The 21,240-nt window shown below is 40.1% G+C and overlaps 1 protein-coding gene across 1 annotated transcript in view; it reads right to left on the bottom strand.

Annotated features, from left to right (window-relative positions):
• MYH15 (myosin heavy chain 15) overlaps positions 1–21,240 on the bottom strand; it is a 150,882-nt gene that overhangs the window by 52,642 nt on the left and 77,000 nt on the right. Inside the window, exons 26-30 of the mRNA XM_039244987.1 lie at positions 21,068–21,158; positions 18,652–19,041; positions 10,116–10,242; positions 5,775–5,893; positions 2,240–2,436 (exon numbers count right to left, since the gene is read on the bottom strand). Coding sequence (XP_039100918.1) covers positions 2,240–2,436; positions 5,775–5,893; positions 10,116–10,242; positions 18,652–19,041; positions 21,068–21,158 — 924 coding nt within the window. The remainder of the gene's footprint in view (positions 1–2,239; positions 2,437–5,774; positions 5,894–10,115; positions 10,243–18,651; positions 19,042–21,067; positions 21,159–21,240) is intronic.

Here is a 21,240-nt window from a genome sequence, read left to right as displayed (position 1 = left end):
ATCATTAATGATTGTGTCTTATATACTTGAAAGTTACTGGTAGAGTAGAGCTGTAATGTGGTCTCACCACAATGACAACAAACGCTAATTACATAGGGCAGAGGTTGTATTAACTAACCACATTGTGGTAAAGACCTTGCAATATGTACATATATCAAATCTTCACATTGTATACCTTAAACCTATTCAATAGTATATAGTTTGGGGCTCAAATGAATCTAGACGTGGTACCAGCATGTCAAGGTCAATATAGATACATGGATGTCAATTATTTCTCAATAAAGCTGGAGAAAAAAGGAGATTCTGATGCTTTAACCCATCTAAAACAAGTCTTGTAAAATAATTACATGTATTTTAACTACTTTAGAAATACCCAGTTGGTACCAGAAAATAGGGATTTTACTTTGGCGCACCAACCATACGGAAGGGTTTCACCAGGACATGGGGCTATCAGTGCTAACATTAGGCAAGCCCACAAGTCCATCAGGCAAAATGGACAAGTTGGTCACCCTCATTTCACTGATAACATTGTCTACATTTCATACCAACTACCATTTGTTCTTCAAGTTGCTTACTTAGTAGCAACTACTTACTTACTTAGTAAGCAACTAAGTAAGTTGCTTACTTAGTAGCAGAGGAATCTGTAAGGAGAGGTGAAGATTAAGAAACCAAATCCCTGTCCTTCGGGAATGTGGAATTTGGAAGCAGTCAACTGGGTCTCAGGTGAGCTTGATTCAGCTACACACACTCATGCTGCGAAGACAAGCCTGGAAATCAAAGCAGGCAGACCCTGAACTTGCCAATTAAAAAAAAAAAAAAAAAAGAATCCTCGAGGGTTTTTTCTTTTCTTTTTTTTTTTTTGTAGGAGGCTTTTTCTATCTCCCTGGGGTGATTTAGAAGGAAAGCATAATATAGACAACGCTTTATTTATTTGATAATCAACCAAGTTTAAAGCAGAAGAGATATTCAGATACTACCACGTTGTCCGTTACGTCTCGTTAGTTGTCACGTGCTACAGGGCAACAATTTGTTCGCTAACAAAATCACGCAGTTATACGTGGTCTATATACTTTCCCTCTTTTCTGCGCCTCCCAAGGAAATCTTCAAACACTGGGACTGGAAGGCACTTGCACCAGAAATCTTCCATCACAGAAGAAAAAATATCTTACTTTAGAAGCAAATGCCATATTTCAGATATGAGGAGCCATTTCAGTTCAAAGCCCCACTTTTCTGTGGTCCAGAGGTTTTCAAACATGTACTGCAGATATTTTTAGTACCTGTCATCCCAAAGCCCTTTTCAAGTTACTGTGGCTTCAGAGACAGATTACTCGGTTCCCCTTTAGGGACAGGACACCGAGACTGTTAAGCAAGTGCCCAGTCATGTCTCTCAAATGTTTAGGTGAAGAACTGAGAAAACAATATTTTTGGTTGAAACTAAAGAGAACTGTATTGATCTGCTCTGAATTTTTGCTAAGCTACCAAGCCAGGGACACATTCTTTTGAGTAAAACTTTAATGACTATGAAGCCAGGGTTGGTTTGACACTTTCTCTCAAATTTACACAGTCCTTTGACCTCTGAGCAAAATGTTTCAGTGCTACACCCCGGCACCGAGTCTTGATTCATCTAGGCCCCAAGCTCCTATAGTTCCCGAGAAGGACTTCTAACACCTTTATGTAGTGTCGGCTATAAAACTGACATTCTAACCTTAGAGGTGGTCTGAGGGTGATTTCTTTTCAAAGAAACGTTTGCCCCTTAAGGCATGATGACAGATCCTGATATGTTTCCAGCCATCCCTGTCCATCTTCACAGACCACTTTGTAGTCTCCAGGTTGTAGACCAGAGACATAATGACTTTAATGTATGGAGACATGTACACACAGACTCGATTATTTTGGTGTTCCAAATGAAGTCTAGGATTTTAAGTGCTAGCCCATTTTCAAACCATAGCTCAAAGTCACATCATCTACGAAGACGTGCCTTGTGCCCTAGACAGAGCCTCCTTTCTTTCACCAAGACCTCTTTATAGTCTTTCTTGCTTTGTATTAAAATTGTTAGTGTGTAGCCACTGGAGCACCTGCTCCTTGCCAGCAGTGGCTGTTTCAGCTTTGGTCTCTGGCTTATTCACACACTTGGTAAGGAGCTGTTAAATGTGTCCGTGAAGCCTTTAAAACACAGCCACTGCCCGCATCCCCTGCTGCATAACTGCCTCCGGGTTCAGGTGCGCCTGGCCCTACTCACTTGGCATCCTCCAAGTCTTCAGTTCTCTGAGTGATGTCGTCTGCATACTTCCTTCTCCACTGCACCATTTCAGTGTTGCCTTTGGATAGAGCCCGGAGCAGCTCAGCCTTGGCCTCTTGTTCTTCCTCATACTGCTCTCGGAGAAGGTCATGGTCATGCTTGGCTGACTGCAGGGCCTGGGCCAGGGCACTTTGTGACTTAACAGACATAGCACATGTTAAAAAAAAAAAAGGGGGGGGGGAGGGGCATCACTACCATTAACAACGAAACGCTTGGAGGTGACATCATTTTTACATTTTTTTTAGAGAAGGTTAATAACAACCTGTCACAAAAGCAAGCTGAACCTGAACCTAGTAAGATAATACCAGGGAAAGAATTGGGGACAAGAAAGGATAGAGTATCTAATTGCTACCGGTATAATAGGAAAGAGAGTTCTATTTAGGGAAATGCCTGCCTGACTATGTGGGCTTCAGCAATAGGCAGCCCTGGGAGTTCTGGAAATAGTGGAGGACGCACAGGTAGCAAGAACATTCCCTACCATTTAGACAGTAAGATTCGTATTTAGCACTAGATAAGGTTCAGATGTTATTTGGACTAAAAAGGATCACTGAGATTTGATCCAGCTTTTCATTCACTAGTGAAAAAACAAATCTTTTATTTCACACGTAAATCTCTGAAAATTGTCTCATCATTTAAAAACAGCACTATCCAATAGAACTTTTGTGTTTTGTTTTTTTTTTTTAAATTTTAGATAGAAAGAGAGAGAGTGAGTGGAGGAGAGGGGTAGATGGAGAGAGAGAGAATCTCATGCAGGCTCCATGGAGCTTGACACGGGGCTCAATCCCACAGCCCTGGGACCATAACCTGAGCCAAAACCAAGAGTCTGCCATTCAACAGACTGAGCCACCCAGGTGACCCTCCAATAGAACTTTCTATGATGATAAAAATATTTTATACGTGTGCCATCCAATATGGTAACCATAGTCACTTGTGGCTATGAAACACCCAAAGTGTGCTCAGCGTAATGTGTGGTCAAAACTGAGTTTTAGTTTTAATTAACATAAATATTAATTTAGATAGCCACCTGTAGTGCAGTAGTGGCTACCATACTTTTTGGACAACCGAGCTCAGTTTAGTGAAAATTTCCATCACTTGTATGGTGGTCTGGTTAACCTAGAGGCATCATTCGCAAAAGATAATCTAGTCTAGTGGAAAGAACCGAGTCTAGCGGAGTCTCTGCCAGTCCTCATGGGTCCTTTCTGCACATTAGAAGAAAAGCATCTCCTCAGACGGATGCAGTTCTGAGAGCACAAGGCTTAGTTAAAGACAGCCTCAGCCAGACATGCTTGGGCAGGGAAGGAGGAGCAATAATACACACTGACCCTGAGAAGGACACAGATTTTGAAATCCAATAAAATTGGCTTTAAATCGCCTACCTCTTATATGTTTATTGAGCACCTGTTCAAGGTATTCATGTTTACAGAAGTGAGTGAGATGCAGACAAAGTCTTTGCCCTATGGAACCATAAAGGAGTGAGTGGATGGATATACAAAACAAACATATAAGCAGATTAATTTGTTTTTAAATTCTGACAGCAGAAAGAAACTAAAACAGTGACACAATGCAGAATGTTTGCCTCCTTCCCGTCACTGCCCAAAGCCCTTGAGGAAGGGCCGGAAGGCAGTGGAAAGAGCAGCTAAGAAAGTCCTATGGCAGGAATAACGGTGGCTTGCTTACGAGGCAGAGAGGCAGCCTGGGCGCCTGGAGGGGAGGAGATGAGGGAAGCAGATGTATGATGGGAGGTCACAGATGGAAGCTGCAGCCAATGCAGAGGGGCCTCATGGACCAGCTGGAGGCTACTGGGAAGTCGGCCAGAGAGATCTTCTAAAATATGAATTAAATCATCTCACTACCTGCATCAATTCCTTTACTGTCTACTACTAGCTGTATGACCTTGGGCATGTTATTTCTCTTCTCAGAACCTTGGTTTCTTCATATAAAAAGATATCATTCTACCAGTTTCATAGGACTTATATGAAGATTGACATGCCATGAGAGAAGTATCTAGCATAATGTCTGATGTACGAACCACGGTAGTCATTTAAAAATGTGCATATAGCGGGGCGCCTGGGTGGCTTGGTCGGTTAAGCGTCCGACTTTCGCTTAGGTCATGATCTCGCGGTTCGTGGGTTCGAGCCCCGCGTCGGGCTCTGTGCTGACTGCCAGCTCAGAGCCTGGAGCTTGCTTCAGTCTGTGACTCCCTCTCTCCCTGACCCTTCCCTGCTCACGCTGTCTCTCTCTCTCTCTCTCCTAGAAATAAATTAATTAATTAAAAAAAAAACATTAAAAAAATGTGCATATAGGGGCACCTGGGTGGCTCAGTAGGTTAAGTGGCCGACTTCAGCTCGGGTCATGATCTCACAGTTTGTGGGTTCAAGCCCCGCATCAGACACTGTGCTGACAGCTCAGAGCCTAGAGCCTGCTTCGGATTCTGTGTCTCCCTCTCTCTCTGCCCCTCCCCCACTCCTGCTTTCTTCCCTCTCTCTTTCTCAGTCAAGACTAAACATTAAAAAAGAGTTTTTTAAAATGTGCGTATAATATTAGGGCGCCTGGATGGCTCAGTAGATAAGCAGCCAACTCTTGATTTTGGCTCAGGTCATGATCTCACGGTTTGTGAGTTCGAGCCCTGCATTGGGCTCTGCACTGATGACACGGAGCCTGCTTGGGATTCTCTCTCTCTCTATCTGCCCCTACCTCACTCACTTGCATGAGTGCACAAGCTCCCTCTCTCTCTCAAAATAAATAAACATTTAAAAAATAAAAACGTATGTATAACATAGGAAATAAGGAGAGTGGAGGATATAAAACAAAATACTTAAGAACAGAAGTCTATAGTCTCAATGACCTTCACCTCAGAGTAGATGCCTTTGCAGTGAGATTACTAATAAGTGAGGCACTTTGGGGTGTTAGCAACAAGGTGCCTTGAATATGAATAAAGAATTAACTTGAAATAACCAGAGCTCAAAGAATTTATCTCTCGTGTTAGTCACTATGCTTTCACCTGAAAGAGCCACTTTCACTGGGGTCACCTGCTAACAACATTATATATCCTCTCGGGAATAAATGACCAATATGTACAATTTATTGACAACATAAAAGTAATATTGAATTTAGCCCGCCCCATTTATTTCATTCTGGTCATTTATTTAATTCCACCTCTTGGTGCAATTCAGAATCAAAGATCCATAAAGAGCCTTGCTGACTACTGTTCAAGTAATAATGCAAAATGGAAATACACAGTCTGCTTGCTCTAAATCTGACAAACTAGACAAGCAATTTGAATCACTGAGGAAGATGCTTCAGTGATCAAGGTCCTTCCCAGCACATACAAGGTCCCTCATGTTCTTTTTTCCGCAACTTCTGAGGCACTCTCCTCTCATCTTTTATACGAGAAGATATTGAGGCTGCCCCATCAAACACTAGTATTTTTTACACATACAGTCAGGCTACTGATGAGAAATAATAGATGCATTACTTTGGACTTCTCCTCCAGTTGCCCTTTCAGTTCTTCTATCTGTCGAGTGAGGCTGCTCTTCTCCCTGGAAAGTTGGTTTATTAGAGCCTCCTTTTCTTCCAGCCTCCTTAGGAACTCTCCTATAGAGAGATTACACAAAGTAAGTTAATCAGAGCCTTGCTCCTCATCCACTGCCTCCTCACTTACCTCGTTCACTTGGAGGGCAACCACAGTGACTCCTACCACATATTTATAACATTTAGAACGGGTCTGAGCGTTCAGCCGTCAGCAGCACTACAGCGATGTTCCATTCTAGGACTCACAAAGGAGCCCTAATAAAGAACTGATTTTTAGCAGTGAGTTTGAGTCAACAGCAGGTAATATTAGCTACCATATATTGAGAATCTTCTGTGCAGTAGGTACTGCTATCTAGTTACCATTCTCATAACTCCTTGATTATGTTGGTATTCTATTACCCACATTACAGAAGGGAAACCAGGGACACTTACTTAAATATAATGGAAACACAAACATGCACAGCCAGCAGTTGGTGGAGGTAGATTCAAATTAAGGTTTTAACACTGAAGAACACATTCTTTTATGCTATGCTCCTTTGTTTACTTCGTATGGCACTACCGATTTCTGTCTATATCATTTCTAGATAATTACAACTTATTTGCCTCACTTCGAAAATGAGGACAACAATGAAGAATTGCTAATGGAAATTAAATGAGTGTGAATGTGTTTTGTAGACTAATTGCTAAGTAAATATTAGAAATAGTCATTAAAGGGGCGTCTGGGTGGCTTAGTCGGTTAAGGGTCCGTCTTTCGCTTAGGTCATGATCTCGCGGTTCGTGGGCTCGAGCCCCGCGTCGGGCTCTGTGCTGACTGCCAGCCCAGAGCCTGGAGCCTGTTTCAGAGGCTGTGACTCCCTCTCTCTCCGACCCTCCCCTGCTCATGCTGTCTCTCTCTCTCTCTCTCCTAGAAATAAATAAAACATTAAAAAAGTTTAAAAAAAAAAGAAATAGTCATTAAATAGTGGAGGATATGACCATGGGGGGGGGGGGAGCGGGGAGATTCCATTACACGTAGTCTATCCACTGTGATAGGTAGACTGATTATAGGAAAGAAATACCTTGGTTATTAGCAACAGTACCAAATGCTGAGCCAATCCTGAGCAGAGGCAGTTGCTTCCATAGAGTAATTAGTGTAACATTAAAAGCCCCAAATATTTATGATCCCTGTATCTCTTGCTATAAACAATTTCTAATCTCTCAGTATCCTGAGGAAGCATCTGTTTGGGCTAAATCAGCAGTTCTCAAACTTTTTGGTCTCAGGAACACTTTATATGCTTAGAATTTATTAAGGACCCCAAAGAGATTTTCTGTACATGGATTTTATTTTTAATAGTGTATTTGAAATTAAAAGGAAAATTTTGTATTAATTCAAATTCAAATAATAGCAAAAATCTTAGTGATATGTTAACATGGTAACAGAAACTTTTTTTTTCTAAGTTTTTAATATTTATTCAGTTTTGAGAGAGAGAGAGAGAGAAAGAGAGAGAGAGAGTGCAAGTGGAGGAGGGGCAGAGAGAGAGGGAGACACAGAATCTGAAGCAGGCTCCAGGCTCTGAGCTGTCAGCACACAGCCTGATGCGGGGCTCGAACCCACAAGTGGTGAGATCATGACCTGAGCCAAAGTCAGACGCTTAACCAGCTGAGCCACCCAGGCACCCCTGACACTTCTTAAAGGAAAAAAACATGAAGTGCTTTAACCATACTTCTTTTTGCCAGAGAGAATATTAAAAAGAAATATATTTGGGATCAAGATGTGATAAGATTGATTTTTACTGCTTTATTAAGGACGTTCTTACCTGAAACTGACTCCCAAACTGTGAGTATGTATCAGTGAATATAATGATTAATAGTACAGTATGGTGCCACTGTCTTGACGTGTGTCTTGATGAGGCTCCAGTAATTTTAATTGTCACTGCTTTTCAGCATTGATATAAATTGCAAAAGAACTAAAAAAGCAATCATTTTAACCTCATAAGCCCCCTATAAGGGTCTTGAGGACTGCTGGTGTTCTGTGGACCAAACTGAAAATCTTTGGGTGACAACATCATATTGAAAAGGAGCCTGAAGAAATGCTGATCCCCTAGGGGGTTGAGACGAACATATAACGTATCTTGCAGAACAAGTACCCACTTCACATGGCTTAACTGATCACATTTACCACTGGTTGGCTTTAAAAGCGGAGTGTGATATGTTGACAGGGCAGGGCATGTGGGTAGTGGAAAAAAAATCAACAAAAACTCTGGAGCATGGACCCAGTGAGGGGAAGGGAGGTTTGGATAGGTATGTACTTAAAATTTAATTCACACAAAGCCAAAAGGTGAAAATAAGAATTAAAGGAAGGAGGGGCACCTGGGTGGCTTAGTCGGTTAAGCGATCGACTTTCGCTTAGGTCATGATCTCGCGGTTCGTGGGTTCGAGCCCCGCGTCGGGCCCTGTGCTGACTGCCAGCTCGGAGCCTGGAGCCTGTTTCAGTCTGTGACTCCCTCTCTCTCTGACCCTCCCCTGCTCACGCTGTCTCTCTCTCTCTCCTAGAAATAAATAAAACATTAAAAAAATTAAAAAAAAAAAAAAAGAAAGGAAGGAAAAAAAGGTCCTTCATCCTGAGCAGAATTATTGCTTCACACCCACTTTCACTCCACTCACTTACCCACTAATTTCCTCATCAAAAAAGTGAGTAGAAAATTAATGCCAATAACCTAGGGGGAGGTAGGCAGTGTCTATCACAACAGTTTTATACAGCACATCTTTTATGGCCAGACATAGGTATTCTCCAGTCTTGTTGCTGGACCGTGGAATCCACAGACTATGTCCTAAATGTCAGAGAGCAACTTGGGGTTTTTATAACAAGACCCAGTGTTATATACCCTGCCCGCACTGCTTGAGTCCTAGTCAGTGTCCCTGCTAGAACCATAAACAGTTTCTTCTGAGTTTCTAGGTTTATAGTTTTGCCAGCCCATTTTAATGTAGCTTTAATGCTAGCCTTACCATCTAGAAACATGTGTCCACTAGCGGAAGGATGTGATACAGTCCAAAATGGTCTTTATTCTTTTTGTCAAGTGTGTGCCTCTGGGCAAAGAATATTGTTTGTTTTCATTGACCTGGGAATGTGAACTCTGGAAAGATATTCCTAAAAATAATTCTAATTACAGAGAAACAGCTAGTCACATGCTGTTCAGAGCAGAGAAACAAGTCAGGTTATAAGGCAAGGTTAAGTAAACTATAGTCCCTCTACTTGACGGGTTAGAAGCAGTCATTATAAATGACTAAGTATGAAGGATACAAAAAAACCCTTGTGACAAATTGAAAAAAGAAAACAAAATGCCACAATGTTAAAGATTGGGGGAAGGAAACCCCACAAAACACACAAAAACCTATCAATAGTAGCTGAAAGTACAGAGTAAACCTTGGGACATTTTTCTACTTTTTATTTATTAAATGTTTGTGCAGCACCAATAAGTGGCAGGCATTGTTCTAGATGACTGACATACATCAGTGAATAAAACAAAGCTTACACAAAGCCTTCATTCTCACAGACGGAGACAGGCAAATAAGCACATTTATCATGTCAAGTATGTCGTTTGTTTGAAGGTATTAAATACTCTATAAAGAAGCAAAGACCGTGGTTGAGAGCACTCAAATGTCGCCTTCTCAACAAGGCCTATCCTGACATCCCCCAGATAGGTGTTTGATTAACTCTCATCTTCAAGTCTCTGAAGAATTAACAGAGTATTCTGGACAGAGAGAAAAGCTAGGGCAAGACCCTAGGATGCCAGTGTGCCTGGTGTGTTGAAAACTCAGCCAAGGCAGAATGAGGGAAGGAGAAAGTAGTAGAAGACATCAGAAAGATAATGAGAGGCCCAAATATGCGGCCTTTGTAGGCTATTTCACAGACTATGGCTTTTACTAAGTATAAAAAAAAAAAGTGTGGGCTTATTATTGAAAATTAGAAAAAAATGCCTGTTTCAATGAGGTTGATAAGTCACGCCTTACAGGCTGTGTGGACAGCCCCTGCCATCTTTTGATCTTGAGAGTTGCTTCATCCAACTGCATATTGCTTTTCTCCTTCCCGAAGGAGAGCTGGGGGGAGCCTCTCAAGGCAGCACAGAGGTAACCTTTACCAGACAAAAACATATCTGTGGACAAGGTTAACCCAGAGGCTGCATTCTTCCCCTAGAATCTTTAAATGCTCACTCAGTTTTAGTGACTGATTCACCATCTCAGGAGTCCCTCCACCAGGCTGCTGGGACTGAGGCTGGCTCACAAATGAAGCAACACATTTACTCACCATTCTCACTCCGTAGCTTTGTCTTCTGTGTTTTTAGGTCGTTTGCCAACTGACTCACTTCATCCAGTTTCACATTTGCTTCATTCAAGCGCTCTTCATACAGACTACAGAGCTTCTCAGAGTTAGCCTAGGGGTTGAGAATGAAGAGTTGGACATGGCTCATGGAATTCCTGCTGAATTAGCTGCATAAGAAAGGGAGAGGGTGGTTCCTGGGACCATTGTGCTCTCTTCTGCTCTGAAGACCACAGCTAACACTTTGGCAACTGTCTTCTAATTTTGTCACACACAATAAACTCAAGGTCTGGGTCTTTAAGGGGCCCAGACTTCTTAGGCTGTAGGTGTCATGGAGAAATCCAACTCCCTGGGTATTGGGACTTGCTCTGGAACTCTTTGCTCTTTTGGAGAGGGAAACATACCAAACACTGATGAAGGACATAACCACTTCCTGACATTATGTTATATACTTAACTATTTTTCTCTCCCACTAGAATAGGTTTCATAAGACTAGAAATTCTGTTGGATCACAGATAGCCCCCTAGTGCCTAGAATAGTATCTAGCACATACAAGAAGTTCAGTAAACAATTGGGGACATGTAGAGGGGAGAGAAAGAATAGGGGAAGGGGGAAGGAAATCCAAAGGGCTGATCAAGCAGTAGAGGAGAAAGTAGGTAGGTCTGAGCTGCAATGGCTTAATGGAAATTTGAACTGTCAAAGCAACTGCACCCTCTGGATCACTAAGGCTGCAGGCTCAATGTAACTCTGTTGGGTTAACACTTCAGTTCTAAACTCCAGCTTCTCAGAATGGGTATCTTGTGCTTGGAGAAAAGGATATGCCATATGGCCTTTGTACTTCCAGCTATTTAAGTAACCAACCTAACCATCAGATTTTTGCCACATTCTGAAAGGTAATGGTAGAACTTTGAGACTCAAGATTCTAAAACAGGACCAAGAACTGCCAAATGTAGAACGGTTGTGTCCCCTTTACCTAGCTATAATTTGCACCCTTGCTATTAATATGGTCAGAAAGGACACTGGTGGCTCTATAGATCCATAGTTCTATAGGTAGCCATTTTTGTGTTTTGCTCTTTACATGTATTAAATCTTATTAGATACAACGGTCCCATGAGATCTTTGATTTTACAACAAATTCTATGGAAAAGGAAAATTAAGACAACAAAGAAGGGATCACACCAATGGCATTCTAAGAAAATGGTGATAGATGTGAAATCTGGTGATAAGCCTAATGGTATGAATGTTAAGCTAATTTGTATGAAATAGTAATGGCCAAGGACTAGAAACATTTGTAAGATGCCAGGTTTAGTCCTCTGGAAAACTCCTAAATCTGCAAACCTTGGAGACCTCCAGTTAGAGCCAGCTCTGTGTTGAAGATCGTTCTCTTCAAGCTTACAGTAGTGACTATTCTAAATGTCCAATGGAAAACTACTAGATTAGATCTTCTTATATACCCAAAGTGGTGTACAGTGCTGGACACAAAATAGGTACTTAACAGATGTCTAAGATCATCAAATCACAGCTTTGGTGAGAGATTGGCCAACATACTCACTAAAGTTTACTTAGAGGTCACATCCAAGCTTTCCTTATAAGCCCCAACCCCAAATTTATTTTTTAGCTTAGTCAAGATATTATCCACTGATTAGGAAACAAGTGAAGAGCCAAAGCAGGTGCATGCCCATTTGGAAGCTGAGAAGGAATGTCATAGAGTTCAAGCTCAAAGATGTTCCATAGCACACCCAGCCTTGCTGATGATTATGCGGCCGAACTTGGCAGAGAATCAATGACCAACTTCTCATACAATGCCATCAGCATCATACAGGATAGAGCACTGTTGTTAAAGGTCAGGCACATTCAGTTATCCATACTGTCCACTTACTACTAAAAAAAAAAGCTATAGTAGCAATAAATTTAACAGTCTTTCGATGGTCTGAAATGTTTAATTATATTTTGTATGTTGAATAGGTTTGCTCTTGTTCCTAAATGCAATTTTACAAAGTTGGCACCATCATTTTTTTCATCAAAATATCCCTTAATATCAGATTGACTCTGTTTTATGAATGAGAAAACAGTCAGAAAGGCTAAACACCTTGTCCAAATTCACAGAGCTAGTGAGTATTAGAATTAAGATTTGAACTGATAATTGCCTGTGCAGAGGCAAAAAAAAAAAAAAAAAAAATCGAATACTAGATTCCTAAGTATCTGTTATATGAAGTAGTAATAACAAAGGGAATGTCACATTGACATCCTATTTGACTCATATCATCATGAGTCCTGAGTGCCAGAGGAAATGGGATAAAAATATGGTAACTATGTGAACCATCTTTATTTTATATTGTCTCCAGTAATAAATGACCCATTAACTGGGCTAGGAAGAAGACATCCAGGTGTGAGAAATGGCACTTCTGTTTATGGCCCTGAATATTCTATACTATGCACCTGTTTGCTGAGGGTGACAGAACACAGAGTTCTATAAGACAACTTAGTCAATGGTGTGTGGAAATGGCAAGCAAAGGAGCCAGAGAATCCCCAGTTTTTAAGAGACTCTTGTGTGGTAAAGCCCAGCTGGGCTGTGCATATCTGCAGAGCAGGCAGCCACCTGGGCAGACAGAAAAGGCACTCACTCTGAGGCATAGCCTCAAGTGATAGGTATTGATGGATAATGTTAACCACCGGCATAGCGTTTTCTCTTTACAATGTATTTTTATAAGCAGGATCTGCAAAAGACAACACAATTGTTTATCTAAAAGTAGCCTATACAGGGATATATCATTCAAATGGTTTGTACCTTCAAAAGAACTTCAAATTTAAGCATAAGGATAGGCATTACTTTTGATACTAGGAAAGAAAAGGTTAATGGAATAATGCACATTCATCTTAAAGCCGATTCTTAAAATGCTGCTGAAAATGCTGTCTCCCAGAAATGCAGGAACCAACGGGAATTCAAAATAATCAAGATAATTGTGAGATTGCCTATAACTTCTAAATTTCCCTGGGCTTCTCTGTCAGCATAATAAGCTTTCTGAAAATGCTTCAGTTTCCACTGTACCACTGAGTATTGGCATTCGTGGCATTATAATTCAGGAAAAGATGAAATAAACAATTCAAAAAAAATTTCAGCATAATATGTATGCCTATGAGAGTGAACAGAATCAATTTATCCCACCAGGAAATATTTAAGGTAGCAGCAGAATGTGGCCACACACCAACATAAACAGAATTTGGAGTTGAGGCCCATCTCTGCCATAATTGCATGACCTTGGATAGTCACTGAACTATGTGCCACAGAATTCCCAAGAGGCATATATAAAAGTTAATGCTAGTACTTGTGTATACAAGTTATGCATATCATGTAGTAAACATGAGTAAAATAAGACCCAGTTTCTGCCCCAGAGATGCTTTCTATTTAAGCAAAGTTAAAAGACTATATAATGCAGCAATACAAGAGGGATCCCAAAAGTGCTATAGTAATTCTGAAACAGATAAAGGTTTAATATAGGAAGTTGAACTTGAGCATTCCAGGGAGAGGGCTTAGTTTGGAAAAGGTATATTGGTGGGAAAAGGATATTTGGTTAAAGGCAAGCATGTTAGCTTGGCTGAAATGGAAGGTCCATGAAGCAAAATAATGGAATCTAAAACTGGCTTGAGTCAGATCACAGGTCATAGGGTATCTTGAAAAGCAGCAGTCTGGAGTTCACTGTTAAGCAGGGACATGATTCTATAAAGCTATGTCTAAAAATATTCATATGGATACTATATAGGATAGATTGAGAAAAGAAAACTAGAAGCAAAAAAAATTCGGGGGAAAACCACTTTAAAAGTCAGTTAAAAGGTAATGAAAGTCCTACTTGTGTGTGGGTATGGAATGGAAAACTGTAAGACAGTGAAGAATTGACCTGCTTCAAGAATTGACTGGAAAACAAAGAACAAGAGAGGAAACACATAATCACTTACAGGCTTAGAACCTGGAAGAAACAGGGTGCCACTGACAGAAATGTCCAGAAGAAACACCAGATTTAGAAGAAGGTGGTAAGTTTGGTTTTAGACATGCTAATTTGAGGAAAGGAAGACATTAACGATCTTTGAAAAAACAATTTAAGAGAATACTTTCAAGTAATGCAGGGGAAAGAAAAGACACTGCGGGGGTTACAGGAGTGAGGAGGTAGTGAGTGTTGGTAAGTGGTGGGTGCTGGTCTCCAAAGATGACTCCCCAATGAGTCCCTCTGGTATTCACACCTTTGTGTAGACCCCTACGTGTGACTTATACCTGAACCACTCCACTGCATTGTAAGTCTGCCTCACAAGAATTGTTGCAGCTTCTGCCTTGGTCTCGTGTAATACTTGCTTTTGTTCCCTAAATTGCCTTGTAAGAGGTCCAAGCCCTCTGTGGTTGCCATGCTGTGAGGAAACCCAAGCTAGGCACATGGTGACAGAGATTTCCCACTAGCCTCCAGCTGTTCTGGTTGTCCCAGCCCAGGAGCCAGATGTGGGAATGAATAAACCCTCAGATGACTCCAGTCTCAACTGCCATCTGAGCTAAGTCTGTCAACCCCAGAATCAAGGGAGATGATAATAAATTGCCGGTTCAAGCTACAAGGTTTGGAAATGATTTGTTATACAGCAATAGATAAATAGAACAATACTCTTTGGTCAAGGAGACAGATTAAGGCAGAAATAGATAGACTTTGCTTTCCTCCCCCTAGTATCTGAGGAAAAGTCTTTTTTATTTTGGTTTGTTTTTGCAATGGGTGAATAATGGTTATGTGGAAAAATATTTTATTCTTTGGGACAAGAAGGAAAGAATGGATGAGTGTAAGAAAAATATAAGGTGAAGAGAGAAGTTATACTGAATGGTCTTGGTTTTATCAGTCAGGTCTTACCATTTATTGAAAAGGATTTAGAAAGTCAGGGTTAGAATCTGAGGGAGGATTTTGTTTAAAATAAAACAGACAGTGAATGAGAAGAATAAAGAACTTCTGAGCAGCAATGAAATTCTCGAGGAAATTGGAAAGTATAAAATTCGTACCTAATTAGTATGGATTTATGGTGAACCTATCAATAGTTTTATGACTATGACTTCCTACTAAGATACGCAGAAACAGAAGAATTCCTGAGGATGAACAAGAGGCAGAGCAAATTATGAAGAGTAAGAACTTCTAGAGCCTCATCTCGGCCAAGGAAAGCAAATGAAGCCTACAGGGCATGGAGAAAGAACACTTTCATTGCTGAAAGAAAGACGAGTCCATATAAATGGTAGAATACAGATAAGAAAGAGGAGAGAGGACTTAAATCCTTACTAGATTTATATTGTAAGATAATTGGAAGTAGGGTGGCATGGAGAGTGTAGAGAAAGAGAAGGAAAACCAGGATGTTTATGTTTCTTTCTACTCAACGTGGTTTTTAAAGGGAATTAAGGCTAAGTATTTTAGGAGTCGCTCAGTATCTCTGAAGAAATGCTGCATTTTTCCGGCCATGGTCCATGAAGGTTGAGCTTTATTTGTTGGTTTGTCTCTTTCCCAGATAACTTCACAGATTCTGCTCACAAAGAGAATGTGACACTGGCTATAGTCATACCTTGGAGATGTTGTGGGCTCACTTCCAGGCAATTGCAATAAAGCTAGTATCATGATGAAGCACGTCAGTGAAGTTTTCGGTTTCCCAGTGCACACAAAAGTTGTATTTACAACTATACTGTTGTCTATTAACTGCACATTAGCATTATGTCTTTAAAACAGCAATGTGTAGGCCATAATTTAAAATACTTTATTGTTTAAAAAATGCTTCATCATCCAAGATTTCAACAAGTCATAATCTTTTTGTTGGTGGAGGGTCCTGGGCCTCAATGTTGACAGCTGCTGCCTGACCAGGGTGGTAGTTGCTAAAAGCTGGGGTGGCTGTGGTAACTTCTAAGAATAAGACAACAATGAGTTTTGACACATCATTTGACTCTTCCTTTCAGAAATGATCTCTGTGTAGCATGTGATGTTGCTTGATAGCATTTTGCCCACAGAACTGTCTTCAGAATTGGAATCGGTCCCCTCAAATCCTGCTGCTGCTTGATCAACTAAGTTTATGTCATATTCTAAATCCTTTGTTGTCATTTCAATAACCTTCACAGTATCTTCACCAGAAGCAGATTCCATTGCAAGAAACCACTTTCTTTGCTCATGCATAGGAAGCAACTCCTCATCTGTTAAAGTTGTATCATGAGATTGCAGCCATTCAGGTGCATATTCAGGCTCCACTTCTAATTTCAGTTCTCTTGCTTTTTCTACCACATCTTCAGTTACTTCCTCTGGTGGAATCTTGAACCTCTCAAAGTTATCTGTAAGGACTGAAACCAATGTTTTCAAGCCTCCTGCTAATGTTTGGTCTCTTCCTGTGAATGATGAATGTTTTTAATCTAGATTGATGAAAGCTTTCCAGAAGGTTTTCAATTTACTTTGCCCAGATCCATCAGAGGAATTACTATCTGTGGCAGCTATAGACCTACAAAATGTATTTCTTAAATCACGAGATTTGAAAGTCAAAATGACTCCTTGATCCATGGACTGTAGGATGGATGTTGTGTTAGTAGCATGAAGACAACATGAATCTTCTTGGAGATCTTCATCAGAGCTCTTCAGTGACTAGGTGCATTGTCAATGAGTAGTACTACTTTGAAAGGAATCTTCTTTTCTGAGCAGATCTCAACAGTGGACTTTAAATATATGTTGTCTTCCAGACTTTGTTGTTCCTTTTCTAGAGCACAGGCAAAGTACATATAGCATGATTCTTAAGGGCCCTGGGGTTCTCAGGATGGTAAATGGGCACTGGCTTCAACTTCAGCCCCTAATAAGAGTTGGCCTGTCCTTTGAAGCCAGGCATTGCCTTCTCCTCTCTAGTTATGAAAGTCCTAGATGGAATCTTCTTCCAACGTAATATGTTCTACATTGAAAATCTTTATTTCGTGTGGCCACCTTCATGAATTATCTTAGCTAGACCTTCTGGTAAACTTGCTGCAGTTTCTACATCAGCACTTGCTGTTTCACCTTACACTTTTATATTATAGGGACAGCTTCTTTCCTTAAACATTATGAACCAACCTCTGCTAGCTTCAGACATGTCCTGAAGCTTCCTCACCTCTCTCAGCCTTCACAGAATTGAAGAGAGGTAGGCTTTTGCTCTGAGTTAGGCTTTGGCTTAAGGAAATGTTGTAGCTGCTTGGATCTCCTATCCAGACCACTCAAACTTTCTCCATTATCAGCAATAAGGCTGTTTCACTTGCTTACAATTCATGTGCTCACTAAAGTAGCACTTTTAATTTCCTTCAGGAGTTTTTCCTTTGCATTCACAACTTGGCTAACCATTTGGCACAAGAGGCCTAGCTAGCTCTCAGCCTGTCTTGGCTTCCAACATGCCTTCCTCCCTAAGCTTAATCATTTCTAGCTTTTGATTTACAGTGAGAGATGTGCAACTCTTCCCATCACTTGAACACTTAGAAGGCAGTGTAGGGTTATTAATTGGCCTAATTTCAATATTGTTGTGTTTCAGGGAAAGAGAAACCTAAGGAGAGGGAGAGAGATAAGGGCATAGCCAGTTGGTGGAACAGTCAACGCACACACACTTATCAAGTAAGTTGGCTGTCTTATATGGGTAGGGTTCTTGGTATCCCCAAACAATTACAAGAGTCACATCACAGATGAGCGATCACAGATCACTCTAGCAAATATAATACTGATGAAAAAGTTTTAAATGTTGTGAGAATTACTAAATCGTGACATAGAGACATGGAGTGAACAAATGTTGTTGGATAAATGGCACCAATGGACTCAGGGTTGCCACAAACCTTCAATTATTTAAAAAAAAAAAAAGTACACAATATCTGTGAAGCACAATAAAGCAAAACTCACTAAAATAAGGGAGGCCTGCATTTGCTCTGCTTAACCTAAACTAAGCCCCCTCTCAACTATCAGAAGGTAGGATGGCCACTACCTGTGATCTGATACTACTCATTTGATATGAGAGCTTGTACTATATGGATTAATGGTCTAGGTGAAGAAAGAATACATGGTGAAAGTTCCTTCTTGTGCTGGCTGGTTAAAGAGATGCCAGAGAATGCAGTGGAGAAAAAAGTCCCTCCCCTTAGCAAAGTTCTTTGCGTCCACCATTCATTGAGACAGACACTAGAGCCACTCCTGAGGTATGCTACCAATGCAAAGCAATTCTTCACGAAAGATGCACCACTCACATAGCTAGTAGCTTCACTTTCAAGCCTACTTACTTATGTCATCACCAGAAAGACCCACAAGAAACATGGCTTAGAACTCCACTAAAACTAGAAGCTACTGTCAGGCTACAGGCAGGTAATAGCCATGTGATCTTAATGTGCACTGAGCTTAAGTCTGATCTAGTCAATCTAAAGAAATATAGCCTCCATTAACACACACTTCAAGTCACTTACCCGGTTTATTTTTCTTTTCCTTTGCCACCTCTACCTACCTGCATGTTCTGAAGTCCACAAGGTGGACTTGGGGATGTTTACCTTAGCTCTGGTCATCTGCTCAACCTTGGTCAAGAGGTCATCCACTTCTAGCTGCAAGTCACTTTTGTCTTTTTCCAATTTCTGCTTGACCTGTTGTAGATTTTCTAGCCGGCCCTGGAGCTCAGACAGGCTCTCTGCATGTCTCTTCTTCAAAGAGGCAGAAGTTGCCTCAAAGTGCAGTGTGGCCTCTTCCATGTCTTGGCGAAGTTTCTGGAATTTTGTTTCCTGTTTCTTCATTATGTCTAGCCGAGCCAAAGTGGTGCCTCCTGCCTCCTCCAGCCTTTCATTCAAGTCTTCCAGTTCTTGTGTGAGGTTAGCTCTCTCCCTCTCCGTCTTGGCTCGAGTGGTCCTTTCAGCTTCCAGTTCCCTTTTCAAATCCTGTATCTCAGTCTGCAGTAATAAATCATTTTGACTTTTACTAAGCACTTGTAGCATATTTTATATTCAAGAGCTTTACTGTACTTTTAAAAAATGTACCAAAACGAAGAAGTCACATAACACTTTTGGTTTTCATTTTATAAAGATAGAATACAAAGAAATTAAATGATTTTCCCCCAAATCACTACAAAGACCAGAATTCGAATGTGTCCTTCCTCCAGATCTCCTAGCCCTTGCTGATGAGTAACTTCATTATATTCTATACATGGAGGGGAAACTACAGTAAAGAGCATTTTCCAAAGGAAGATGAGACACCTTTTATAGAACAAGAAAAAAAATTAACAGCTTAATAAAAACTAACATGATGAATTTTATACACAATACCTCACTCATCTGGGATTCATATATTAGGATCTCAATTATTAGGATCTTGGGCAAATATCTAATGAATCGAATAAATACCTCTTGAGTTCAAACCACTTACTCATAAGAAACAGCATCAATTTAATTTCACACACAGTTCTGTCAAACTTGGTTACTTGGTTTCTTAGTCTGCAGGTGATTTCAAGTAACAGGAGATCAGATATAACGAATTAAAATGGGTGGAGGAATGGGGAGTGCTATAGTGAATAGTAATCTGATACCATTAGAGGCAGAATTATTAGATAAAGGAAATTAGTGATAAGAACCCTCAGAGCCCCAAACTCTTGTGGTGTAAGGGCAAATAGCTCTACAGATCTTGATACCATCATTATAGTACAGTACAGAAAAGCCAGTGATGTTCATTAACATTACCTCAAATAATTAGGCATAGGTTACGATGGGAGTGACAAAGGATAGAATCTATTTTAGAGTAGGTTTTCCTTTCCTTTAAATCAGAGTACCATGGCTTAGAGGATGTCGATTTCTAGATCATGCCAATATGTAAGCTACCAGATCCGTAGATGAGTTGGGACAGAGAAGGTGCTAAAAAATTTGTGATTTCCACATCCAAGTAAATGTGATCCCATTTCCCACTAGTTATTCTGGGATCAATATCTTTGTCCCAAACAATACTGTCATTAAAGCAAACATTTCTGAAACGTTTCTTCAGAAATAATCTTAGAGCATTTTTTTTTAATCATCAAGGAAAGAGAATTTGTCTTTTGGATAAGTTGAAATTGTTGAGTCTTTTTATTCTGGATAAAGTCAAGTACCATTTGAAGACAAGCCTGGTGAATATGATAGATAATCGCTCGGAGATTAATATTGTGTTTGAAATCATGCCTATAAATCAGTGAGACTGGTTTTCTTATTTGGTTTAAAATGTCTCAGAAAGTAATTATCAGAAAGAAATTCAAAAATATTTTGAGTAATGGTTACATTACTGAGATAAATATTTAGCTCCAAAGGAAAAACATCTATCATACAGATGTATATGCATACAGCATATGTGAGGAGTTACATACATGTGTGTATATGTATATATCCACCCATATTTATATTACTTTCTAACACGGTCAAATAGTATAAAACAGTGACATGGTCTAAAACTGATAAATAGCTTCCCATTATCAAATAATGCTTTGAGATTACAAGTAGGTACAAAACAGATTTTCAGCCCAGAAACAGAATTGCTTTCTAATCACAAAGACTAATCATCATAAAAAATTAAATTACTAACACTGAATGCTTACCATGGATCAGGCACTATGCTTACCACTTAAATGTACTGTTGCATTTAATAATATTAGCTCAAAGACTGTCAGGAAGATTAATAACTGAAATAATATGTATCTAGGATTTTAGCACATTGTTTGGCTCACCACTAATATTCAACAAATTGCCTGTTTTTATTATGGTAAGAAAATCTAAGCTGAAAAAGTAATTTTTCCCGGTCACCTATCTGGGGAAAATCACAGTTTTCCTTCTCAACTACTGCTTTTTTCTGCTTCTGTCTATGGTTGTCTCAGGGTATGGATATCTTGGCAAAGCATTTGTCATTAAAGTACCAGTTATCACCCACGAATCTACATACAGCTATATGATAAATGATTACCTGAAGTTCTTTAACGATGTTCTGAAGCTGAGCCACCAGGCCTTTCTCCTTCTCCAACTTTGAACTCATCTGATTCATTTCTAGTTCTTTCCTGTAAGGGAAAAATGTATCAAATAGAATTTCTTAGGTGATAACATTTGACTTAAATATTTTAAAAATTATAGTAATAACAC

This window comes from Hyaena hyaena, unplaced genomic scaffold (genome assembly GCF_003009895.1).
Source record: "Hyaena hyaena isolate Hyena2069 unplaced genomic scaffold, ASM300989v1 scaffold_251, whole genome shotgun sequence".
NCBI lineage: Eukaryota > Metazoa > Chordata > Mammalia > Carnivora > Hyaenidae > Hyaena > Hyaena hyaena.
The sequence above is the reverse complement of the archived record's forward strand: the minus strand, read 5'-3'. Positions and strand labels throughout refer to the sequence as shown.